This window comes from Silurus aristotelis, assembly GCF_946808225.1.
Source record: "Silurus aristotelis genome assembly, chromosome: 5".
Lineage (NCBI taxonomy): Eukaryota > Metazoa > Chordata > Actinopteri > Siluriformes > Siluridae > Silurus > Silurus aristotelis.
In genome coordinates, this window is record NC_139578.1 from 22571445 (window position 1) to 22599207 (window position 27763).

Here is a 27763-nt window from a genome sequence, read left to right on the forward strand (position 1 = left end):
GTTGTGGCTCAGTCCACCCTGCTAAATTGTCTAGCCAGGGGGTAGTAGATATTTTACAGATTCGAATGATGTATTGTTTTTATCTGTACGATCAATAAAGACAGTAATTTAAGTTTGTTTCACCATTATGAGGGAAAAACCGACAAAACGCCACGCAGAGGGTTGATTGTGTGATTTGGTGTTTGATTTGAGACTTGGCGCAGAAATAAAACAAATGTTTACTGATTAAAAATATTTTTATATTTAATATTTTACTTTATATCTAAGTAAAGAAAGGACGTCGTGAATAAATGTATGTTTTGCCAAAGGTTTTAATTTTGCCTCTTTTATATTTAGTTATTTATTTATGGATTTATATTTTTTATAAAAATGGTAAAAACAGAAATGCGCGCTGAATTGATTACAATTACAAGCGCGTTATTAACATCTAGTGCCGTTTAAAAGAATTAGAATTTTTACAGCCAAATATATATAAATACAAAATGAATTAAAAGTGTAATGAATGTGTCCAGGCTGAACATCCACATACAGAACACAAGAAGAGAAAAGATGATGATGATGATGATGATGATGATGATGATGATCAGGTGATCAGGAATGTCTCTGTTCTCAGTCATGTTCACATCACTGACTCCCTCTGTCTCATCCACGTTAGCTTTACTTCTTGTTGCTTTCTGCCCTGCTGAAAAATAAATAGTGAAGTAAAGTTTTGATACTAAAAAAATCTATTTAAGTAAAGTAACTTGTAAGAAGTATTTGTACTTCGTTACTTTCCACCTCTGCTATTAGCAGCACCTGTAAACCTACTCACTTATCTATTCAGCCAATTATATGGCAGCAGCATTAAGTCAACCAGATACAGAACAGCTTCAGGGCAAGGTTCAGATCAACCATCAAACTGAGGGCTCAGTGGTTTTACAGTGAAAATATTTGTAAATCTTTTTGTTTGTAAGTTCTTCTATTTTCCCCTCAAATATAAACATTCACAACTATTAGTTGTTGGAGACCACTCTGTGCATGGGGATTGTTCCACATTAGTAGCGTAAAGATCCATGTAATTACTGAGCAACACTGAGGATTGATTTGGATTGTAATTAATATTAACAGTCTACTACAGTGGCTCAGGTTGTGTTTAATTGCTTATCACTGCACACCTTAAAAATTATTATCATTTGGACACACTCAGATAAGAATGGGTTAGGGTTTTGATTATTTTGTATAATTTATATAGTTTATTATTTTTATTTATCTACCTTCTTTTTTTTCTTAGTTTATTTTTCTCCTTCTATTCGCTCATGCCGGACCACTAGAAAAAGCATTTCACTGCATGTCATACTCTGTATGAATGTGTATGTGACAAATAAAATTTTATTTGATTTGAGTTTGGTTCCTCTCAAAGTTTCTTCCTTATACCATCTTGGGGAGATTTTCCTTGCCACAGTTGCCACTGGATCATTCAATAAGGAAAAACTTACAATTAGAAGGAAATTATACATTCTATTATAACCACTTTATCTGTGTAAAGCTGTTTGAAACAATGGGCATTGTTACAAGTGCTACGCAAATACAAAATAATTTAACAAAAATGAGTGCCTATAAGTTTGTTCCTTATAATTTAAAGTTTATCCCTAATAAGCAAACCTGTGGTGACTTTTGCAAGGAAAAAACTCCCTGAGATGGCATGAGGAAGAAACCTTGAGAGGAACCAGACTAAAAAGGGAACTTATCTTCATCCTGGTGGCACCGAATGTTCGTTCATTACAGTTCCATCATTGTTGAGTTGCACTGTTTAGTGATAGGTGCTTCAATGCTGTTCATGCAGCCTGTGGTCCTGAGCCATTGTAGTAGGCCTTTGATATTATAGTTCATCATCCTCATTTCATTGACCTTACATATTGAAATATATTACATATATTGATATCGTAATAAACCTGTTCTCATCAGTTTAATATCTGCTATATACACTAGGCCATAGATTAAATGCAGTTTTAAAAAAACAATGAGGTAGAGGTTCTCTTCATCTACTCCACAGTCTTGTACTGTATCTATTGGTTTTTACATGTCCACGTTGTTTTATTCCACACCCAAAAACATGCTGTTCCACCAATAAATAGTATCAAGGGGTTGAATATTTAAAGAAGCAAGTAAAAATATATCTGCAGACAAATAATGAATTTAGACTTTGACTTTCTTAGAATTTATTGGTTTGGAATAAAAATTCTGGCTGTGCCAATATGTATCATTCTTCATCCAGACAAATCTGTTGACCAGACCATGACACTGCAAGCAAAGAAGCATGGATATTTAGTAAATAAACAATGACCAGTAACGGGCTATGAATGTATTTAATGTTTCCCAGGTCAGAGTCACAGCATACAGTGTGTAATAATTTCTAAATCAAACAGAAATATCATCCTATTTATATACTTTTTCTTTTTTTTTTACTTTTTTTTTAATAATCATCTATTTAAGTCCATTATTAACACACTTCCTTATTCGGTTTCTGATTTTCAACAAAGAAAGTAAAAACAAGACAACAGGCGCTGGTCTGGTACACAGCAGATCACATCAGCAGAAACAGTTTTCCCCAAGGTGATTTTCTGTGCTTTTTTGTTTGTAAATATTTTGGGCTGTCAGGATTATCAGGTAGTAATCATAAATATGGTATGATGCCAGGTGACTTGAAAACAAAAGTTTCTCATTTTGTAAAACGAATGTCTAATGAATGAATAAGGAGATGAACAAAAACTTTGCTTACAGAGGTAAAATGCATTACCTTTAACTGGAGAAAATCTTACACATTCCTCATGCTGCCCTTTAGTTAAAACTGTAAGGGGTCGAAGGGGCAGAGACTTCATACCAGAGTCCATGCGTGTACACACACACACACACACACACACACACACACACACACACACACACACACACACACACACACACACACACACACACAGACTAATCATCTAAAAACAGTTTAACTAAGAGTTACAGTATAAATCGTCTAAATGAACAGTCAGCATAAGATTCATGTTAGGGGTTTGATAGCTGATTAATTATTGTAGTTAAGTGTGTATCCTGTAAGACAGGTGTGTATCAAAGAGCATACAACCTTCCTGTACCTTCCTTTATTCTTTAAACTGAATAATTGGCAGAAAAAGAGATTTATATCTAATGTCTGCAGTCGTGAATGCACACTTGCACCTGTTGTCTCGTTCACAAAGTAAGTATTTCATTCACTCATAAAACAAACAAACGAACAAACAAGAAACAGAATATTTACAAATATTTTTGTTGTTTTTTTCTTACACTGAAAAATGTACATTAAGACTTCTTTGCTGTTTATTATCTTTGCTTCATTTTTTTCATTTTTCAGAGACCTTGGCGTTTCACCAGGACAAGAAAGTCTTCCCTGTTCACAATGTTGCCCTCTAGTGGTTCACCATACAAAAACTGAGAGAAATAAAGGCAAAGATCCGCTTGTATTTTTTTGGGATACATTTCTTGTCACTTCCATTCTGGTATGCTTCGTTAACGTTAGCCATGTTTCCTACCACAACAGTGATCACGTGAGCACAAGGGTCCAACAAGTGAAACTCTGATGTTTTATTCACAGTTGTTTTTCCATGAGAAAGTCTTAGTTATGTCTTGATGGTTTTGTGTGTCTATAAGTTCGAATCCAGTATGAACTGAATCCGGTTTGTTGTTCTCCAGCATACAGGATCTCCAGTATGCCAGTCAAGCAATGCTTGACACCTTTATATGATACAATCGGCCTGCTTTCAGGCTTTTTCAGTTTCAGTTAGCTACAGCAGCTGTCTATAAGTTCTCTCACACATGAGCTTGTAGACAAAAGTGCACAGCTTCACCCTGTCACTCTCACAGAACTCAGAATAGCACACAAAATTGACATTGCAGTAAACAATAATGAAGAAATAAGGTGTTGTGTGTATTTTTGTGTGTCAGACCTCAATTCTCTGGTGGACATTTATGGATCAGTATATCTCATTAATATCAGGCTATACGTTGAAATACATTGAAAAAAAAACCTAGTCAAGCCTCTTAATTAACTGATGTATCATCTAGGCCTTTTTTGTCTGCCTTAATTGCATACGCATGGATGGTCTGATTAATATTTAATTTTGCGCCCTCCCTTCTATGTGCTTATTGTAACCATTTAAGGGGTGTGTAGCATTATGTCACACAAATATGAATTTGATGTTTAGGGATCTGCTTCACTAAAATGTATACAAAATAAAGACACAGTACATGTTAAGTAGTAGCTTGTGTGATATTGTTCACAATGTCTGACCAAAAACTAATAAGGGAGTGTTTTTTTAAAGGAAAATGCAAATTATATTTTTGCGAAATCTTCTGCCACTTCTTCTCATTTTACTTCTTTTATCATATTTATCTACAATTAGAAGTGCTTATGTAAGGTAAGGTGTGTGACATGCATCTCGCAGCTCATACACACCATTCTACACAAACATATACTGACTTACACTCCTCCAGAATTCTCCCCTCCAGCATTTTCTGGAAATAAAGGTGCAAAGATGAACAAGCAAAATGAGAGAGGATAGAAAACAAAGTGTGAATGCTGAAAAACAAGTTTAGCACTGTAAAAAAAAAAAAAGCCCTATTTCACAAGCTGAGAAAGGGCTACATACGTGCATCATGTGTGTAACAACTCCATCTGACTATGAAAGTTCACTAGTATACTGAAGATAAATTACTGCCTACTACAGCGGCCAAATCTCAAACAATAGCACCAATAATTATACATTGATATGAAAATACATTAGAGTAACACCACAAATAGCCAAAAAGACAGTGGTGGTGTTGACAAGAGCAAAGCAGGTAAAAAGGTGTTTGAGCTTTTTTATGAAATGTAATTTGTGAAAACAGTGCTATCACAGCCAAGACTTCACTTGTACATTCAGCCATTGCCAATGATTTATATATACAAGAAGAAAGTTTTGCTCATGAAAAAGGTAAACAAATAAGACAAAAAAAGATCAGAGCAAGCAGGCTGGCACTTGTAACTTTCTTTCCAGATTAATGTTGTTGTTTTTTAAATGTTTTTTGTATCTTGTTGCAGAGATACTCTATAGTACTTGGCACCAAAATTGCTGGTAGAAAGAACAGAAGCATGTATTCTTGTGGATCATTTGCTTACTGCACATATAGGTTGTATAAAATTTGACTCCACCAGATCACTTGTTATGGGGAATTAATGAGGACAGAGATGTAGTGCAATGAGTGAAGACAAAAATAATAATGAAAGTAAAGACAAAAAAAACACTAGAAGAAATGTACGGCTGAAAATATTTGTCTATCAGCCTAAGAGTGAATAGCAAAGAAAATAAATAAAAATCCTACATTATCTCCTCCCATGTCTCTGTATCTCTTTTATATATATATATATATATATATATATATATATATATATATATATATATATATATATATATATATATATATATATATATTTCCATTTTTATACATCAAACAATGTAATCGTTTTCCCCTGCTGTCTATTCCTTTCCACTTAGTGCATTGGGATATTATTCCAAAGCAACCATTTATGGACAATGTCCTTGGCTAATTGTAGCCTTTTCTCGTCTGAAAAAGCAGTTTCTATAATGCCAACGTTTACAGCTCATTTTTGCTGTTCATATGTGTCCATAAGGGGACCACTGGGAGGTCCCATTGTACTTCTTCACCAAGGTGGATGAAAGAGAAGAATGGAGAAGTGACAGGAAAATAGGGCAGTACTATACGCGGGTGGTGGAGTGCTGGTGAGGCAGTGTGTTGTTGTGGCCGGTGGTAGAGGGGAAGGCGCTAAAGGCGTGGAGCTGCTGCATGCCTGCGATGCTGCTAGGTATCATGGTGATGGTGTTAGGAGTCATAAGAGGAACATCATCTGGTGCCCGTCGTAGTGCCAGAGTATAATCTGGTGGACATGCTGGTCGCAGTGGCTCCACGTCACGTTGCTCTGAGCGCTTCATCTGAAGAGACATGAGCTCCTCCTCTTGGCTGTGTGCCAGGTCATTGGCTGGCACACCACGCTGTGGGGATAAGCGGTGACGCCGTGTCTCATGCCGCCGGTCTCGTTTGTAGTAGAGGGCAGCAAATGCCAGAATGTTGAGGAACAACAGAGAAGCACCCACGGCCACTGTGACACTCAACTCTGTGGAGTAGTCACGTGCGTCATTAGGAAACGGAGAAAAACGTGGCCGCTCTGAGCCCTCAGGATCCGATTCTGGGGGGAAGGTGGGGTACGGTGGACGTGTTGCACGGGCATCAGGGCTCTTCCAGTGCGTAGGCCGTGGGGGTTGACGAGTGCTACTGGGGTTTGGGAATTCCTCGTGTAGCTCATGAAGGTGAGGCACCAGCTCAAGCCAGAAGGCTACCTTGTTGGCACGGTAGTTGTCGCGGATACGTGGCTTTAGGCCTATATGTAGATACTGCTTATCCTTAGAATTGAACTTTGTCCAGATGACCTCCTCAAAGCGGTTTGGCTTTGTGTGGATGAACTTGGTATCCTGGGGGACTGGCAGGTTGGGATCCCTGATGATTGAGTTAAAGAGTAGAAAGTTTTTAATTAGACAATTTCTTTGCATTTTATTTTTTTTTGTCAGCCTATAATTAGCAAATCCAAAATGCATTATTTCTGATTAATAGGAGCATAACTGGGTTAAGAAATTGTAAAAACTTTCAAAACAACAGGAGAACTTCAGTGTATGTGTATAAAAATAATTTAAAAGAAAGATTATAAAATAAAAAAATCAATCTGCATGGCAGTAGATCACTTGCATAGAAACTTACCCAGTCTTTGCAAAGTTGGTCCAGTAGGTCATGACCACAGCACTAAGCATGACGTCATTCTTGGAGAAGTTGCAGGGGAACAGGTCTGTTGCGCCGATCATAGGCACACCAAACACGTATGGAATCTCATCCCCATGCGCAGCGTCTGCCCACTCAGGCCGTGTCTCTGTCTGGCAGTGGTGATAAAATGTGTAGAAATACACTGGGGACTGGTAATCTGCATGCAGCTTGGCAGTGGCCACAGCTGGTGCTACCCACTGGTGGTCTGTGAATAATGCCAACAGGGTCTTACGCCGCATTTCACCATTATCACGATCTGCCCAGTCCGTGTACATAAATTTTATGGTCTCCCTCAAGATATCTTTACCTAGAAAAGAATGAATGAAGACAGGGAAAATTTGGTAAAAACTACAACCAACTAACATTATACATTAACAAAGAAAAATGGGGTTTTATTATTTTTGTAAATGTTATGTTTTGTACCTAAATTATTATAATAAAACCTTTTTTGTATTATCTAATATGTACAATGTGTAATATGTACAATTGTGTCTGATCTGAAGATACCAGTTTTCAAAACATCTGGTGATTATATTCAATTTGGTAATATTTATCCAGATTTATAAAAGATTATTTAAAAAAAGATTTCCGAATGCTGAGATAAACAACGTTAGAAATGATCAGTCACAAATTTAGTTTTTTGCTCTGCTCAGAGAGAGAGTCAGCGATGTCCTCTGCTGGCAGGTGTATGCTATTACAATTACCATAATGCATACAGTGCTGGATACATAGGTTCATTAAATGAATAATCCCTTAATTTATAAATAGCTCAGGCTTAAGAACACTGACCTTCAGGGTAACCGAAGAGATTGTCCACAAAATTAGAGATAGTGTAATCAAAGGCTGCGGCTGAAATTCCCTCCTCACTTTCTGAGCCACCGTCATCCACAAACTTCAGCCCCTCTCCCTGGTTCACGCCAATCAACAGGTCATAATTCAGAAACTCCCCCTAGAGTAGTGTGCAAGTTACAGCATTAGGTCTGCTTAATGTAAACAAGGGGAAAAAAACCCAAAAACAAAAACATTCTTCATCCAATTAAATAAAACATTTCATAATTGTCAGCACCCTCACAATGTATATTTCATAAAGCTTCTTTCGTAAACATTAATAGCATTGAGCCTCATCTTGCAGGAAACACCTGCAGGAAAGGATCTTGGACCACTTATTCATGTAGCTTATTTCAAGCTTCTTTCTGTCTCTGCTCTGTGCATGTAAACCTACCCTTTAATTTAGAATCTAGAATAGAAACTGAGATGGCCTTTCTAAAACATGATTTTTCCCCCCAGAAAGCAATCAGGTTTTGGCATTTAGTTACCTTCAATACTCTACCCTCTATACTGATACCTTCAATAGGGCCATTAGAAACTTTTTTATATGGCCCAGTATGCTCAAGAGTAATTATTATTATTAATATTATTATTAATATTTATTTTGGTTTGGTGTGTGCAATTCAGCAACCTTCTGCTTCTTTTGAGTTTAAATATGGTTAATTATTTCTCCTCATGTTGATAGATGACACAATTTGTTTTGGATGATCAGGTGAAACTTGATAAGGAGAATATCAACAACATTCCTGGAGACTGAAAACATTTCTTTGAAGGTGCCAATATGATTTTTAGCATGAAAAAACTTTAATAGTTTTTACTCAAAAGATAAAACATATTATTTATTTTTATAATCAGAATCTAACCTTCTTTTAGAAATGTCAATAGTTATATGTATTATCTGTAAAAAAAAATAGACACAGTCTCCAGTCCAGGTGGTCCTCAGTTCATCAGGTTTTCCTAGATTTAGCTCATCTTGGGCAAATGCTGAATGTTGTTTTTATGCTCCCTGTACCTTTTAAAGCACATACTGTAGTAAGAAACTAAAGAGAATCATGCTAAAACTAAAACTTAAATCTAAGAGTACTGACCTGCTGCATGAGAATCTCTGGGTCATCAGGCACCACATCTCCATCCACCACAGGGCCGAATGCGACATGATATCGTGCAGGTTGTATATCCTGATCCACTAGCTCCCTGAAGCTTTTTCTCCTTAGGCAGTCCACCAGATCAGCTGTCTCACTGTAGGAGCAGCCGACTTTGCGTGCCAGGATCTTGGTGTACTTCAGCGGCTGATAGTTGATGGACCAGCTTGAGATGGCTGATCCACTCTGTGCAATAGCTCTCTGGAAAAGGCCTGCAGGATATCACACACAGTATAACCCATGACTTGTCAGTACTCACAAGGTTCACAAGGTTTAACACTAGTATTTCACACAGATCAACTGCAACCAGAGGAGAAAGGTAAATTGAATGAAAAAGACAAAGCAATGATACATGATCACAAACAGCAAACGCACAACCTATAATTAGTTTTATTTCATTCTAATATTTTATCTATGCAAGAATCTTTAACTAGTTAAAAATGCACAATTCTCCATGTGCTAAAACAAAGCTTAATACCACCTTGCTAATTCTTTCTTCTTCTTTCAGCTACTCCCACTAGGGGGCGCCACAGCAGATTATCCATCTCCATACCACTCAGTCCTCAGTCCAAACCATCTCAATCAGGGCCTCTCTCACTTTGTCCCCAAAATGTCTACATGCGCTGTCCCTCTAATAAACTCGTTTCTAATAAAATAGTTTCCTGTCCATCCTCGTCACTCCCAATGAAAATCTCAGTATCTTCAGCTCTGCTACCTCCAGCTCCACCTCCTGACTTTTACTCAATGCCACTGTCTCTAAACCATACAACATCGCAGGTCTCACCACAGTCCTATAAACTTTCCCTTTCACTCTTGCAGATACCGTTCTATCACAAATAACTCCTGCTATCATTCTTCTCCACCCACTCCACCCTGCCGGCAATCTTTTCTTCACTTCTCTAACACACTCTTCATGCACTGTTTACCCCAGGTACCTCAACTCCTCCACATTCTCCACCTCTTCTTCTGGCAATTGCACCACTCCACTGCCCTCTCTCTCATACACACATGTACTCTGTCTTACTGCAACTGACTTTCGTTCCCCTTCTCTCCAGCACATACCTCCACCTCTCCAGGCTCTTCTCAACCTGTTCCCTACTCTCACCACAAATAACAATTTCATCCACTAACATCATAGTCCACGGAGACTCTTGTCTGACCTCGTCCGTCAACCTGTCCATTGCCACTGCAAACAGGAAAGGGCTTAGAGCTGATCCTTGATGCAGTCCAACCTTCACCCTAAACCATTCGGTTTAAAACGTTTTTTATCCATCTGGTTAAAAACGCCACTGCCATCTCACCTAAACATCTCCACGCCTCTACAAGTATGTCATCTGGTCCAACCCACTATCCACTCTTCATCCTCTTAATCACTGCTTACTATTCATATCCACTTCCTGCTTCACCATATCCACATCATCCAACCTTCTCTCTCTCATTATCAACACACTCTCCTCACTAGTCAACTTATTTCCATCTCCATCCTTTATTGCTCTAACTTGCAGCACATCCTTCCCAGTTTGGTCCCTCTGCCTGGCCAACCTGTATAAATCCATTTCTTCTTCCTTAGTGTCCAAATTCTCATACAGCTCCTCATATGCTCCTCCTCGGCTTTTGCCACATCTCTCTTTACCTGCTGCCGCATCTCCTTGTACTCCTGCCTACTTTTCTCATCACTCTGTCGATCCCAATTCTGTTTCTCCAACCTCTTTCTCTTTATGCTCTCCTGCACTTCCTCATTCCACCACTATGTCTCTTTGTCTTCCTTTCTCTTTCCATAATACCACCTTACTTACTAGTTTGCTAATTCTATAGCTAGACATCAAGTCAGTAACAGTAGAATTAACATCTGCTAGCCTTATTGCAAGAAGATTGCTATTAATCCAAATGTTAGTGTTGTAATTGGAAGTTAGTCAGCTTCAACTTTAAAAAATCTAGAAGGTATTTTAAGTAATTGGCCTACTTTATGGAAAAGGTAACTTTGTAAACTGTGAATTTTCTCATTTTCCTTTTGCAAAATTAATACATGCAGGGTTTTACTTCAATGTTTACTGTAATTTACAACACCCAGCTGTTTCAGCAGACATGGAATATCAGTGACATCAGTGAATCTTTTTTACTTGCTGTTCAATTATATATTTAAAGGGGACAGTATGTAATCCAGGAAATATCATTAAATAGAGACTGGAGTTAAGTTGCTGCTAACCTTCCTTGTAGACTTTTGCACCGAAATCGTTCATTGAATTTAGGTCTGTGCTTATCAGAGGCCACTCCAATAGTTTCACATTAATATTTCTATTATTTCTAATATTTGTAATATTTTTTTTTTCCATAATGATGTCTGGAGAACACCAGTCCTATTTCCAGCAAAACACTCTACAGCATGACCTGAAGTTGAAGGCAAGCCCTAAAATACAGCCACACGCACTCACAATCTCTCACAATTAAATTAATGTTTGAAATCTTATCAAATACTGTCAAAATCTTTGTGTAAGTACAAATTTGACTCAGTGGAATTCTAAAACTAAAGTTTAAATAAATATGTATTTTACTGGCTACTCAAATAAAATCAGTGTTTACAAACATAATAAGTGTGTATGAGTATGAGTTAAAAGTGGAAAAACTGTGGTTGAACTTTAATCTAGGAGTAAACATCAATAAACAACAAAAATGTTCTGTTAACTGTTTGTTCATATGCTTTTATCATTCACCACCCTTTTTCAGTCACCAACCCACAGTCAGATTAAAAAGAAAAATTTGAGCCTCTGTACATGATTGGATGACTGCACTCTAACTACACATGCCTATCTCTGAACTATATTACACCTGAGTGTCTTTCTAATAGGTTTAGCACTGGTAACTATACTAAGCTGAGCTGAAATGATTGACAACACTTGTCAAGGCTTACCTTTGGTGACTGACATGTCAAGGCATGGTGAGGATGACAGCGAGGATGAGGATGTTAGGGGTAAAGATGGACACTTTTTTGAAAATGGAGAAGACTAGTGTGTGACAGCATGGAGACACACACACACACACACACACACACACACACACACACACACACACACACACACACACACACACACACACACACACACACACACACCAGTGACAATAAGTATAGCTACTGTTGACATGGCACATGAATAACATTTTAGATAACTGAAGGGATGTGAGTCTTAGGCACAAATGTATATGACAAAATGACAAATGCATTTAGACTAATTAGAAAGATATATGACAGTATATATAAAGAAGACATTTCTTACACCTAAACTAAACTATTTCTAAGACTTTTTAGTCTCTGGAAACTGTCTTAAAAGAATAGCAGACAACTGCTCTGATGTCTATACACTATAGGCTACCATTAGTCTTACCCTCAGAGTGATGGGACAGAATTAGCAGGTTGATGCAATTGGCTCCAGCTCCTGAGCCGAAGATAGTGATGCGCTCTGGATCACCTCCAAAATGCCCAATATTTTCATTCAGCCAGCGCAGAGCCTGGATCTGGTCCAGCAGCCCATAGTTCCCTTTAGCAGACTGATCTCCCGTACTGAGAAACCCTGTGAACAAAGAAAATAAATCAATATTGTAACTCTTGCTACAACAACGGGTCTGCTAAACTTGGATAAGGACACCATAGCCACAGGGCTAATCACTAATATTTGATAATTTCCTTCAAAACCCTTGTGTTTGGATCAGAAGTTAAGCTAAGTGTTGATTTTGATTGCATCTAACAGATGAAGTTTTGATGTCCTTCAAACCAATTAAACCAAAACTTGATAGATGCACAAGACACTGGGAATCAGAGTGGGAGTGAGAGAGGTAAAGAGGCAATTGGAGTAGGGAAACAGCAATGAGAGAGAATACGAGGGAATCAGAGTTAGGCAAAGAGATTGAGAGCAAGACAGAAAGAACAACTTTCTCGTGCCCACTTTGGCTTTAACTATAAATACAGATACAGATATTTGGAGCACTAAAGATAGGCTCCTATAGAAGTGCAGTGAGAACACAGATGATCTGAATACACCTCCAGTCAATTATACACAATACATACACAATATTGATACACATTTAAATGCACACAGATACAGTAACTTAATGAAATAATTTCGCCCTATCTCTCATGCCTGTACACACACACACACACACACACACACACACACACACACACACACACACACACACACACACACACACACACACACACACACACACACACACACACACACACACACACACACTCATGCCCTGTGCTGCACAGTAGGGTATCATGGACAGATGGCCCTGCTTAATAAATGAATGCTAAAGAAGAAAAATCTGGCTGCAATCAGACAGCAACACACACACACACACACACACACACACACACACACACACACACACACACACACACACACACACACACACACAAGCCAAGTCTGTAATTATAATTGTGCTTTTACTGTATAAAGGCACTTACCTCAGCAACTGTCATAGTGTGAACTGCTACAAACCACACACACACACACACACACACACACACACACACACACACACACACACACACACACACACACACACATTTTTTTTTATTTATTAATTTTTTAAAATTATAATCTATGTGCGATGAGGATATGTGTTAAAAAGGAATATAAAATACAGTAGGTATTGGACAATAATAATAAACAATGATGGGATGGTGTGATGCGGCTTGAAGCAAAACAGACTCTATTACTATTTACTACTCTTTACTTTTTACAAACCCACAGTTGATAATTTTTCCATAAAAGCACATTGATGAAGCTAGCCAGTCTGTCTGCTAGCCTAAGTGTGTGTATTTAGCAGTGGTGGGCAGTCAGGGCCAGCAAGGCCAGCAGAGAAGGCTTTGCTGGCCCTGACCGCCCACCACTGCTAAACACACAAACTTGACTGTAACAGTTTCCCTCTGACCAACTGTTACAGTCAAGTTCAACTGGCAAAACACGTCTGTAGCACGCTGCACACATTAATACATTTGAGTTAGACTTTTTTATCCCTACGGCAGAAGATGCATTTATTTGGTCTTGGACATACTTAAAAATCCATTTTCAAGAAAGGCTAGACATCGTGGAGAGGTCGGCCAACCACGAAGCTAGCTTGTCTCAGCCCGGGAAAGGGTTTGTTCACCACTTCCAGACCAGTGAATACGAGAGCCTCTGAGGAGCGATGCAAATTATGAGTATGCATCTCTGGTGAGTAGGTTGTATTTTATTTGCATTTTTTATGTTTTTGTCATTTTTTTAGACAAACATTGATTCTGAACTGCTCCAGATGATGTCGGTGGCACAGTTGTGGTTGTAGTGTAGAGCAGTGGTCCCCAACCCCCTGGGTCAATTGTTACCGGGCCGCACAGAAAGAATACATAACTTACATTATTTCCGTTTTATTTATTATCTGATTCTGAACGATGCTTTATTTTGGAAAATTACCGGATTCTCTCTGCCACATCTGTCTATGACTTACTCTTGATGCATGTCATGATGCCTCAGTCATATGTCTTACCTCCATCCTCTACCTTCTTAAAGGGGCTCCGGCCGCTAACACATAATACATTACCGCTAAATTTAAACCCCTAAGCTAGCAAAATTAACAAAAAACAACACAGTGGATTCATGTTTATTATTATATTTGGAAAATACCAGTTTTTATTCTGGTTGTATCATTTTATTTTGTTGTATTTATCCTCCACTCTTTAAAGGCTGGTTCGTGAAAATCTTGTCCAATATTAAACCGTTCCGTCAAAATATTGTCCGACAGTAATCCGGTTCGTGGCGCAAAAAAGGTAGGGGACCACCGGTGTAGAGGAATGGATTTTATTAACTGGGTTTCTTGCTTTTATTAAAATGGTATTTACCCTCCATATGCGAAATGCCTCTCTCTCTCTGTAATGCCATGCATTGTTACATTGCGTTTTTGTATTGTATTGATGGTTTCTAGTGGTCCCCACTGAAGGCCTAGGTACCAAATGCACGGCCCACCACTGGTGTTTAAAGAGGTGGAACTGGAGATAGTCCAGTTCTACATCACTTTAGGGTAATTATAGGTTTGTTTTTTTATTTGTGTGTGTGTGTGTGTGTGTGTGTGTGTGTGTGTGTGTGTGTGTGTGTGTGTGTGTGTGTGTGTGTGTATTTGTGGATGGGTGGGTGGATGTAGTGAACTTCTTACTCTCACATTTGACTCCCACACACACACACACACACACACACACACACACACACACACACACACACACACACACACAACAACAATATGTATATACATGTATATAAATGTATATAAATGTGTATTATTGGTCCTCATCTGCATCTCATCTGCATAGCATACGTGTTCATCTGTATTCAGGCTATGAAGAGCTCCCTTGAAGCTTCCACACTTTGAAGCAAGCAGATCAAACAATTATGAAGAACTTACTTTTCTCTTTAGACCAAAAGAACAATTATTAAGAGAGAGGAGGAATAAATAAGAAAAGTAGATACGGGGGAGAAATTTTGCTTAAAGGAGTTAGAGTTGATGTGACCTGATCTGATCACCCAGGATGCATGGTAATGCACATTAATGTTTACTGCCGAGTGTGATAAGAGGCTCAATGAGTATTTTTGTCACCAGCCATCCAAAATGTCTCATTAAGGTTGATCAGTCTCAGGGTTGTTCAGTGGGGTGTGAAAGCACTTCTTATTTAGTTACACAAGATCAAAGCATCAGCATCTCACTCTTTTTCTCTCTTTCACTATCTATTTTTCTCTCTCTCTCATTGCCTCTAGCCCAGGCCACTAAGGATTGCCATATGGTCCCTCACATCTCAGGGATGTATTAAGAAATCCTGGCAGGAACCTAAGCAGGGCCCTCACACCTGACTTTACTAATACAAGCAGCCCCTACCTCATCAGTCCACCCTGCAAACCAATACATCACTCACTGTTAGTAACCACTTATCCTGGTGAGTATTTCGGTTGATCTGGAGCCCCCCTTTGTAAGAATTGGGCAGAAAAATACAATGGACCAGTCCATTAAGAGCACCATGCATACACACATTCATACCTTCAAACACTCCTTAACACCTAGAGGCAATGTATCTTTGCCATTTCACTTACTGGCAAGAATTTCCAGAGGTGGAATGAAGCTTAACAATTGGCTTTTTGCATTTTGTTAGCCCATTTTAGTTATTTTTAATATCTGACCTATTTATGAAAATGGCTTTTTTTCAACAACACAATTGGTGTTAGCAAACTCGAGCTGCATCAACAACACTTTGGGAACGCCTCTGGGTGAACACGCTCTAAACCACATGTGTACGCCATCCAATGGAAAAGCTGGAAGTCACTGTGGGAGGGGGGAGGTTAGGGGGGGTTTGACATCATGACTAGGAAGCTAAAAAACACATAGTGTGGAGATGGCGCTAGCTTCTTTTTGTTCTGTGTGTATGTGTTTTTCCTTTAGACAGGTAAGTACTGGTATAATGAAAGAAAGCAAGCAATCTTTCAGGCTATGTGTAGCTTGTTTGGGGAGTGTTCATCGAGGGTCGCGCTCTCACTAGCGTTCATCGCAGTTCTGGCCCCGATTTTGGCAAGGCGGAGTGTTGGTTGAGGTCATGGGGTTCGCATGGAATGAAGGGAATGAAGATAAATGTGTCCCTTTCTCCTTTCTCACCTGCCAGATCCAGCACCTTCTCCCAGGGCTTGGAAGCCCACTCTTTAGCGGCTTCTTCCCTCATGGAGAGGGCGCGTCGCTCTATCTCTCTTCCATCTGAGGAGAGTGATGGGGCAGACACCATTTTGGACAAACCCGTAGACATGCCTCTGCAGCCAGTCCCCTATGAGAAGTTTTTGGAGGTAGTGAAGCTTGGCCAGCCGAAGAACAGAAGCAGTGTTCCCAAAATAAATTAGATGAATACTTTTTGTGACCTAGGTCACTGCCTCCCTACCCTTCTTTTCGGATCTGCACACTGAGGTGTCTAGGTAATGAAATAACCCATATTCGGCCAGCCTACTCAGCTATGTCTTCCTCTACTCTAATGTAGTGGCTCTGAAAAAGTGCAGTTATGGGACAATTCCCTGGGTCGAATAGATGCTGACTGGCTCTCTCTACCCTGGTGCTGCATCGTCTCTTAAGGCCCTGGTACTACCACCAAGCTGGTGGGCAAAGCATACACTGCAGTGGGTCAAGCCAGCGTCTGCCTGCACACCATGGCAATCCTACAGACCTATAGGTTTACCTGCTCAAAGAGCTGGACAAGGGAGATGACATAAAAAACTATGACATCCTACAGTTGCATTAGGCTACAGACCTGTCTCTTTGGGTCCCCAAAGAGACTGCTAGGGCCATCGGCTACTCGATGGCAGCCCTGGTGGCTGCCGAGAGGCACGTATGGCTGACTTTTTCCAGGCTCTCTGATAAGAACAGAGCCTGTCTTTTAGATGCCCCTGTTATGCCTTCTGGCCTGTTCGGCGATGCAGTTAATACAGCCATGGACAGGTTCCAGGAGGCAAAAAGGCAGTCTGTGGTGTTTCAGCGCATCCCCCTCTCCCCTCTAATGGGACTGCTCGGTGGGCGCAGGCCCAGCCCAGCACAAGTGTGCATCATGAGGTCCAGATGCACAGCCTTGATCCCAAGGAACTGATGGTGTGAGGACCGTCATCTTCAATATTAGGGCTTCGACAAAAAGTCTGCCTGCCTCAGTGCCCTCAGGAGATCAGTCTGTTAACCCTGCCACCTGTGGTGTTTCAGGGCACAGCGGTCTCCAGCGAGTTCCTCCCTCAGCTTCCACCCGGAAATGTAGCAAATTTGGGACCCCTTAGTACTTCCACAAACACATCCTTCCTCTTCACAGGAAGTTCCTGAGGTTTGCTTTCTGGGGCAAAGCTTACTAATATCTGGTTCTATCGTTTTTGCCTTGCACTCTCACCCCACACTTGTGTGGATGCTGCTTTGGCTCCTCTGAGACTCCAGGGCATCCGCATACAAAATATCGATGACTGTTTAATATTAGCTCGATCGGAGCACTTGGCGAACTGGCATTGAGATGACGTTCTCAGCCATTCTTGGATTTGGGGTTAAGACTGAACATCATGCTCTCTTCTCCTTTACAAGCTGGCAAGGCAGGGCATGTAAACCAGGAAACAGACGCCCTTTTGAAGCAAGGGCCAAGTCCCGGGGAGTGGAAGCTCCACCCATAAATGGTGGAGCAAATTTGAAAGAAGTTTTACACATCACAAGTGGATCTGTTTGCGACTCGAGAGACCTCCCCTCTGGTTTTCCCTCACTCACCCAGCTCCTCTTGGACTGGATGGCATGGTGGAGGCATGGCTAAAGCTGTGCCTATATGCTTTTCCCCACGTTGCACTGCTCCCAGGAGTTCTGGAGAGAGTTTGCCAGGATGGAGTCTGTCTTTTTCTGGTAGTCCCTTAATGGCTGGGCCGGCCATGGTTTGCGGACCTGTTAGCCCTTCTTGAACACCCTCCCTGGGAGATTCCTCTCAGACAAGATCTTCTTTGTCAGGCAGGGGGCACTCGATTTTACCTCTGCCTGGAGTTGTGGAGGCTGTGGCTGTCACCCCTGAGAGGACACAGCTTTTAGCCTCTGGTCTCTCAGATGAGGTTGTAAAGACAATTCTCCAGTCCAGAGCTCCCTCCACGAGGAGGTCGTACAATGTAAAATGGCGCCTGTTCACTATATGGTGTGAGAACCATCAGCTAGATTCAGCTTACTGCCCGGTTGGCTCAGTGCTGGAATTCCTTCAGAAACAGTTTGCCAAAGGGTTGTCTCCTTCCACTCTAAAGGTTTACATGTCTGCAATTGTGGCATACCGTGCCTTTGGAGGCCTTGTCCAAGCCTCCCTTCGAGACAGATATATATATATAAAATGAGATTAAAAAAGTTGGGATTGACTCAAAATGGTGCAACTAACACAATTTTTCCTATCATTGGCAGATCGCAAGTTTAAATCCCAACAACGACACAGCCATCCATAGCCTGCATAATTTTTTCAGCTTTCAGGTTGAGAGAAATAGTATTATTGTCTTTTAAAAAAGACACTCTTCTGTCAATCAGAGCAGCACTAGCTGATTATGGGCATCTGTAAGCTTAAGCATGTAGAAAAGGGATAGATAGCACTTTCTTGTGAGCTGCCTCTTTCTTGTGAGATAAGAAGGTTGGCTTCAAGTGTCTCAGAAAGGGCACATCAGTCTTCAACTTCAATTTGGTGTGCAACTTAATGGTGTTTAGAAACAAACATATTGCTTATTTGTAATTAGTAGCGATCCCAGTCATTCTGGAGACTATTTATAATCCTGTATCATTCCCTCTCTCTCGCCTCTATCACTCTTGGTCCCTGCTTTTTCACTCCCTGTCTTGCCCTCACAGCAGGATTAATGGGGGGTGAAATAGGGGTGACAATGTGCAATTGTTGCCAGGTCCAGCATGAACCACACACACACACACACACACACACACACACACACACACACACACACACACACACACACACACACACACACACGGGCCTATTGCTATGATAAAGTATTAAAGTTGTACCACAGTCAGAAAGCTTAAAAAACCAATAGAAATGTGTGCGCTTTTGTGTGTAATATAACCCACACATTTGCACCCTGCTGAAGCACTACACCCACTCAAGTCTCATCTCAGTAAACCCTCTTCGCCCACCACATGTCCTTCTTTATTAACAACTTGATTAGATTCAGATGCAAATGAACCTCCCAGAAATAAATCTCAGCTTGGACGTCACAGCCAGCACTTCAGCTTTGCAATGATTATAAAGGCCAGAATTCTTTACCATAAAGAAGTAAACTAAGATTCTTATTCTAGCTGAATATTTATGTATTTTCCATTTCTATTTACACCACTATATTGGCAGTTTTCCTGGTTAGTACATAGCTCATAAGTATTAATGTTTATGTACATATGACACATCTACATTAGCTTTTATACAAAATGACAGCTCAGATCTGATTTGAGCAGTCAAAAGTATAAATTTTTTTAATTGGTTCGAAACCTCAAACATTTTTGGATTCACTTGCCACCTTGATTCCATCCCATGTAGTTAGTGACATCAGGTAATTTGTGACAAGAAGAATGTAGATGAAAAAACATATTTTCAAAAACAATTGTCAGGCACAAGAACTCGCAGGAAACCGGAGGTTGAATGTACAAGAAACGTGTTTACTTAAGTCACTCAAGAAATGAAAGAGCAAAGCAGAACAACACGCAGGCATGAACTAAAACACAAAAGAAATACAGAAAACAAAAGAAACGTCCAACACACATGAAGTGTGATGTAAACACAAAGGGTGAGAGAGTCCACAATGTTCGTAGGCCTAAGCTGTAGAACGGACGGTGAGACCGTGAACGACTGGGGTTTATATATGGTGGTGACTGATGTGACCCAGGTGATGATGATTAGTAATCAGGTGAGCTGCTAGGGTGGATATGAGGGTTAGGAGAAGGCGTGGCTGGTGGATCCCTGACAGTACCCCCTCCCCCAGGGGCGGCTCCTGAAGCCCTGACCCTGCGCCGCGGCCGACCCCGACCCCGGGGGGCAGGACACAACGGATGAGCGGCGTGGTACTCCTCCAGGAGCGCAGGGTCCAGTACGTCCCGCCGCGCCACCCACGACCGTTCCTCGGGGCCGTAACCCTCCCAGTCCACGAGATACTCCAGGCTGCTGCCCCGACGCCGTGAGTTCAGTATCTCTCTCACCGAGTAGACCGAGGGCTGCTCCAACACCTCCGGTGGCGGGGGTGCAATTTCCCTGGGTCGCAGTGTGTCCACGGGGGTGTAAGGTTTGAGGAGCGACACATGAAAGGTGGGGTGAATCCGGTACCGCGGTGGGAGTACTAGCCGGTAAGCTGCCTCGTTGACCTGCCTCTCGATCTGAAATGGCCCGATGTACCGGGGGCTCAGCTTCCTGCAAGGAAGCCGCAGTCGCAGATCCCGAGTGGACAGCCAGACCCAGTCTCCGGGCCTGTACTGGGGGCCTCCCTTCTGCGTGCGTCAGCATGACGCTGGGTTTCTCTGGTTGTCCAGCGCAGTTGGGTGTGTGCGGCCTCCCACGTCCTAACACTCTCCCGGAACCAGTGGTCCACTGCAGGTACATTGGCGGGCTCGTCGGTCCAAGGAAACAGCGGGGGCTGAAACCCTAACACACACTGAAAAGGCGTGAGTCCTGTTGTATCCTGGCGCAATGAATTCTGGGCGTACTCCGCCCAGGGCAAGAACCGACTCCACTCCTCCTGATCCTGGTGGCAGTATGACCGTAGGTACCTTCCCAGGTCTTGGATCCTCCGTTCGGTTTGGCCATTCGACTGGGGGTGATACCCAGATGACAGGTTGACCGCGATCCCCAGTAGCCGAAAGAATGCTCTCCAGACATGTGAGGTGAATTGGGGGCCTCGGTCAGACACCACTTCCTCCGGAAGGCCAAAGTTGCGTAAGATGTGATGGAAGAGGGCTTCTGCCGTATCCAGGGCTGTGGGGAGGCCTTGTAGGGGAACAAAGCGGCAGGCTTTAGAGAACCGATCGACGACCACTAGGATGCATGTATAACCCCCCGTGCGAGGAAGGTCAGTGACGAAGTCCACGCCGATGTGCGACCATGGTCGTTGTGGAATAGGCAGGGGGATGAGTTTACCCACTGGCAGATGCCGGGGGGTCTTTGACATGGCGCAGGTGTTGCAGCCCCGGACGAACTCCGCCACCGTATCGCTCATCCCGGGCCACCAGTAACGTCCCTGAAACAGACGTAGGGTTTGTTTCCAACCCGGGTGCCCCGAGCCTGGGTTTTCGTGGACAGACCTGAGCAGGGTCTGTCGGCATTCTTGTGGCACATAGGTTCTGTTTCCGGGGCAACCAGGGGGCGCGGGTTCCCTCCGTGTGGCCGCGCGAATATCCCCGTCCATGTCCCACACAATGGGACTCAAAATGAGCGTGGGAGGCAAGATCGGTCCTGACTCGACGGGTTCTTCAGGCCCATAGACCCTGGAGAGCCTTGCCGTTCTTTGACCCTGGCCGATATGTGATGCTTAAGTTGAACCTGGTGAAGAAGAGAGCCCAACGCGCCTGACGGGGGTTTAGACGCTTGGCCTCGCGGAGGTACTGGAGATTCTTGTGGTCGGTGATGACTATGAAAGGATGAGCGGCCCCCTCCAGCCAGTGTCTCCACTCTTCCAGGGCCAGCTTGATGGCCAGGAGTTCCCGGTTACCTATGTCGTAGTTCTGTTCAGCGGAGGATAACTTCTTTGAGTAGTAAGCACAGGGATGGAGCCGCGGGGGGTTCCCTGAACGCTGGGAGAGGGCGGCCCCTACTCCCGTGGAGGATGCATCCACCTCGACGACGAACAGGAGCTGAGGGTTAGGGTGACGAAGAACCGGGGCGGTACAGAACCTCTTGCGTAGTTCCCCGAAAGCCTTCTGTGCCTCCGGGGTCCAGGAAAGGACCTTGGCTTTACCACGCAATAGTGATGTGAGCGGGGCGGTAACCAGGCTGAAACCTCCTATGAACCGGCGGTAGAAGTTAGCGAACCCTAGAAACCTTTGGAGCCCCTTGATCGTGGTGGGGGCCGGCCAATCTTGTACGGCCATCACTTTTCTCTCATCCATCCTGATGCCTGCTGCGTCGAAGACGTAACCTAGGAACTGCGTCTCCGAATGGTGAAACTCACACTTGGAGAGGTTGAGGTACAGTCGGTGTTCTCGCAGCCGTTCTAGGACTTGGGTGACGTGTTGATGGTGTTCTTGTAGCGTACGTGAGTAGATCAGGATGTCGTCAATGTAAACGATCACGAACCGATGGAAAAAAGGACGGAAAACCTCGTTCATGAAGGTCTGAAAGACGGCTGGAGCAATGGAGAGCCCGTACGGCATGACCCTGTACTCGTAATGGCCTGAGGGAGTGATGAAGGCCGTCTTCCATTCGTCCCCCTCTCGGATGCGCACCAGGTTGTAGGCACTTCCGAGGTCTAGTTTAGTGAAAACGCGAGCCTCCCGTAGTTCCTCCAAGGCTGCCGGGACCAGGGGGAGCGGATACGGAAGCGGGGAGATCTGTGCGTTCAAGCCCCTGTAGTCGATGCACGGCCGCAAACCCCCATCCTTCTTGGCCACAAAAAAAAACTGGAAGCCGCCGGAGAGGTTGACTGTGTAATGAAACCCTGACGGAGGGCCTGCTGGATATAACCCTCCATCGCTTGGTGTTCCGGGGCTGCCAAGGGGTATATCCGTCCCTTCGGTAGCTTAGCTTCGGGCTTCAGTTCAATGGCACAGTCCCATGGCCGGTGTGGGGGTAACCTGGTAGCAGCCTCCTCGCTGAAGACGTCCGAGAAAGCATGGTAGACCTGGGGGACTTCCACCTGAGAGGGTTGTTTTGCTCCTTCAACTCGAGTGGCTGCCAAGGTCAAGGTGGTCCGGGGTGGAGTCGGGAGTGGATGTAAGCATGTCTGCCGGCAGGTGGGGCTCCACTCCAAGATGTCACACGGGTCCCAGGAACAAGTAGGGGAGTGTTTGGCTAACCAGGGACGACCTAGGATCACGTCCACTGTCAAATCCTCCAGTACGAGAAGCTGGATTTCCTCGTGATGTAACACTCTGACCTGGAGGGTGATAGGGGGCGTGCAGTGCTTCACCTTACCCCGTCCTAAAGGACGTCCCTGGATTGTCTGCACGGTTAGTTCCTGAGATCCCCGCTGCCGGCGTAGCTGGAGGCGTTCTAGACACGCCTGTGAGATGAAGTTCCCCGCTGATCCTGAGTCGACCAGAGAAATGACAGATAAAGAGTGAGCGGGGGTTTTTAAGGTGACCTGGAGTGTGGACAAATGAGTAATGTCAGAAGTAAGAGTGACACTACTCACCGTCCGACGGGGAGGTCTAACTGGGCATTGGGCCACGCGATGTCCTCCTTCTCCACAGTAGAGGCAGGCCTGAGTCGCCCGTCGGCGCTCCTTTCCTGCTGAGATAGTCGCTGTGAGCCGAGTTGCATGGGTTCCGGCAATGGAGCTGCTGATGCCGCCATGGCGGGCGCTGGGTCGTGCAGGGGAAACCGGCCAGCAGTCAGGTGTTGAGAAACGCGGATAGATCTCTGAAGAAACGCCTCTAGTCCTAGGGTGTCATCAAAGGTGGCCATTGCCAGCCGGAGCTCTTGGTTTAACCCCCTGCGATACACAGCCAGCAGCGCCTTCTCGTTCCAGCCAGCAGATGCCGCCAGAGTACGGAAGCGGAGGCTGTAACCCGAAACGCTGTCGGTTCCCTGCTGGATGTTCAGCAGCTGATCTGCCGTTGAGGTATCCCCGGGGGCGGTGCTAATGACCTCGGCGGAATGCCCAGTGAAAGCGGCAAATGATGTCAGCGCCGGGCTCGCTGCGCTCCAGAGCGCTCTCGCCCACGCGAGCGCTCTTCCGGAGAGAAGGGATATCAAAAACGCGACCTTAGCTCGTTCGCTGGGAAAGTTCTGGGGTTGCATCTCGATATACAGGGATACCTGAAGCAGGAAGCCCTGGCACTCAGCCGTGTTTCCGGAAAAAGAAGCCGGGAGCGCAACCGGGCTGCCGAAAGCTGAACGGGGAGGAATCGCGACCGCGGGTTGGTCAACCAAATCCGCAGCCGCGGCTGCGGGCTGATTTTCCATACCGAGGTAACGCGGTTTAGCTCCTTTCCCTGTTGCCCTTCGGTTTTGTTAAAGGTCCGTTCTTCTGTCAGGCACAAGAACTCGCAGGAAACCGGAGGTTGAATGTACAAGAAACGTGTTTACTTAAGTCACTTAAGAAATGAAAGAGCAAAGCAGAACAACACGCAGGCATGAACTAAAACACAAAAGAAATACAGAAAACAAAAGAAACGTCCAACACACATGAAGCGTGATGTAAACACAAAGGGTGAGAGAGTCCACAATGTTCGTAGGCCTAAGCTGTAGAACGGACGGTGAGACTGTGAACGACTGGGGTTTATATATGGTGGTGACTAATGTGACCCAGGTGATGATGATTAGTAATCAGGTGAGCTGCTAGGGTGGATATGAGGGTTAGGAGAAGGCGTGGCTGGTGGATCCCTGACAACAATCTCCATGTTGGTAGCAAACCTTTAATCTTTACCTGTGCTGCACTACTCTACATCAGTGTGGATATAATAGGGCTTAAGACTTGTAATGAAATTAGATTTTTGTTCACATTTAATTTGTAGTGACCCTTAGTCTAACTGACAACTTTATGGTGAATTTACCAGATGAATTAATATTATTGTAACACATTACTTTGCAAACTGATTATAGATTGCAGCAATAAACATTTGTGAACACAGACACACTTTATAAATTGATTTAAGCTTTGGCACCCTTGTTGAAGGGCACAATGGCAGTACCCATCGAATCTGAACAATCCTAAGCACTACAGAGTCATGGGCCACAGCACAGAGTTTACAGACCAGTGACTTACTGTTCCACTAGGAACTCTTTACAAATGCCATACTGCCATTAGGCTGCACATCTGTGTTCACAGACAGTGAGTGTTATCAATCTCAAACTATCACAAATGTAACTGATACATACTTGTTTTAACTAGCAAACAGTATATAGATAATATAAGTGTAATTTCTACATGTTGAGTTTCCCATTTCACTTAATCAAGCTTGTAATGAAGATGCTTTACTGCATCACTCCTTGTGAATGAAAATAGAACAAATGTAATTGGTTACGTTGCAGTGTTGCAGTACCAGTCTAACTGGAAAAGAAAAAAACACTCCATTTTAGATTTATGATTTCGAAATTGGAAAGGTCCAGCATTTCATGCAGGCAAATTATATTTCTTATATTCTTCTAATGCATAATGTCTCACAAAAAAACATTAAATTAAGGCATAATATTAATCATAAATGAGAATACAATGCAGTCAGGGGTTAATTTAGGATTCCTGTGAGCTCTGGTACTACAATTTGTTGGAAATGTAAATCAAAATAAAAAAAATGAGTATGTAATACATTGCTGCTTAATGGAGAAATACATGTATTTAAAAAGTGTAAATGCAATGCATTAAACCAAGTTATTAATGCAAAAATGTGTTGAAATTATTCTCACTGCCATTATTAGTATTTTTTGGAACCAAAACACAACAATAAATAAACAAACTTTTCAAATCACGTTTCAATTATATTGATGTTAACACCTACAGTGTTACACACATTAACTCTTACTGTTCATATATTGCTGGCTTTGCCATCTAAATCTCATTTTACCCCTTGACTACAGTACCTTTCTGTTGCGTTTTTTACTTATGTCAGAAGGCCAGCAAGGCAGTGTGAAAATTTGTTTTTGGTTTGTGTCGAGACACTTGCAACAAAATCAATGCAGGTAAGGCCTTAATTTCGTCATCTGTTTCCAAGAACATCTATTGTGTCAATGGGTTTGTCTGTCTATCACAGTACTACAGTACATGACTCAACTTTTGCCATTTCTCACTGTCTTCACTTTCCTTTTGAGGGTCTACTGGAACCGAACCAAGCACATGCTGAGAAAATCACAGCTTATACAAATATATTATCTTGCAGTGTAATTAAAATATTCAAATACTATGATAAAACAACACATTTCATCATAACAGCAGTAATTTTGGCAGTTTTTGCTGACTGTGGATAATATTTAAATGCATCTGTCAGATAAAAGGCCAAGCGCATCCGTATGTAGCAAATGAAACGGGATGAAGAAAACGTGAGTAAGTGAGAGTGAGGATTATCCATTTCTCTGTGCATAATTTAAAGAGTGGGAGACTGTAGGCATGAGTTTTACAAAAGCCAGAGAAAACCAGTTACAGTAAAACTGAAATGACTCTCAATTTCTTTAGTCTTCTACCTGCATTCCAGTGTCTTCACAAACAAAAAAACGATAGTAAGCCTTTTAATTAACTAATCTATTTTTGATTGAAAGCATTCCCCCTAGTAATTAAGATGTTTCCATATTTGATATGACTCAAGGCTAACACTTTAACAGCAGATATATTAAGGTGACACTATGATCCAGTACACAAAGAATCACAATAAAAACACCACAGAAATTAACATGAGTAAAATAGAATTTGACAATATAAGTGACATTATAACATTATAAAACTAACATAATTCCACTATAAGCCCCAAGAAAAACATGTGCTCCTTAGCTAAGGTTTAATAATTTTCACACTCATCAAACCATTTTTTGCATTTGTGCCTATGAATGAAAATATTGCCATCCTGGATAAGAATAGTCCCATCAAGAGTGAAATATTTCATAATGGAACCAAGGTCATCAGCCAGAGTAACTTTGTGTATGCTCTCACCTTGGTGTCTTATGCACATTTATCCTGAAAGAGGTGAATAAAATAAATGAAATTCTAATAAAAGTAAAGGTCTTGGGGAACAGTGTGTTCTGTTGAAGAGCGTGATGTAAGAGAGAAAAGAGCACTCTTCTAAAAGGTAGACCAGAGTGAAGAAAAGTGCTTCCTTTCAAATATGCTGCCTGCAGTGAGACAATACAAGATAGACAAAGAGCTAAATCTACTTTCACACAGTTAGATACTGTGAAGTGTTTTTTATGACCTCTGTTTTCATTGGGTCCCCACAGAACATTTTCTTTTGCTTTAGGTCAAAGTAATCACACTAATAATGTGGCCAGTGTTTTAACAGAGACTTACAACAATTCTAATGAAATTACCACTTATCATTTAACAAATACTTTTTTCTTGTGTATGAACTGTAGTCCATGTACATTGCAAAGGTCGCATCACCTTGAGGCCAGTCACAACAATCCCTAAATGAAAATCTAAGGAATATTATTCAAACATATAACAAACATAAAAATACTGGATGTAAACAAAAACAAGCAAACATCCTTTGGTGCTCAAACTTACCTACATACA

At 42.4% G+C, this 27763-nt stretch overlaps 1 protein-coding gene across 2 annotated transcripts in view; it reads right to left on the reverse strand.

The window, feature by feature from the left end:
• Positions 1-5496: 5496 nt before the first annotated feature.
• nlgn2a (neuroligin 2a) overlaps positions 5497-27763 on the reverse strand; it is a 215548-nt gene continuing 193281 nt past the window's right edge. For both annotated transcript variants that reach the window (XM_083541443.1, XM_083541442.1), the window contains 5 exons: positions 12239-12424; positions 8805-9070; positions 7678-7837; positions 6829-7195; positions 5497-6570 (listed from right to left, as the gene is read on the reverse strand). In XM_083541443.1, the coding sequence (XP_083397569.1) occupies positions 5775-6570; positions 6829-7195; positions 7678-7837; positions 8805-9070; positions 12239-12424 (1775 nt within the window). In that variant the 3' untranslated portion in view covers positions 5497-5774. The remainder of the gene's footprint in view (positions 6571-6828; positions 7196-7677; positions 7838-8804; positions 9071-12238; positions 12425-27763) is intronic.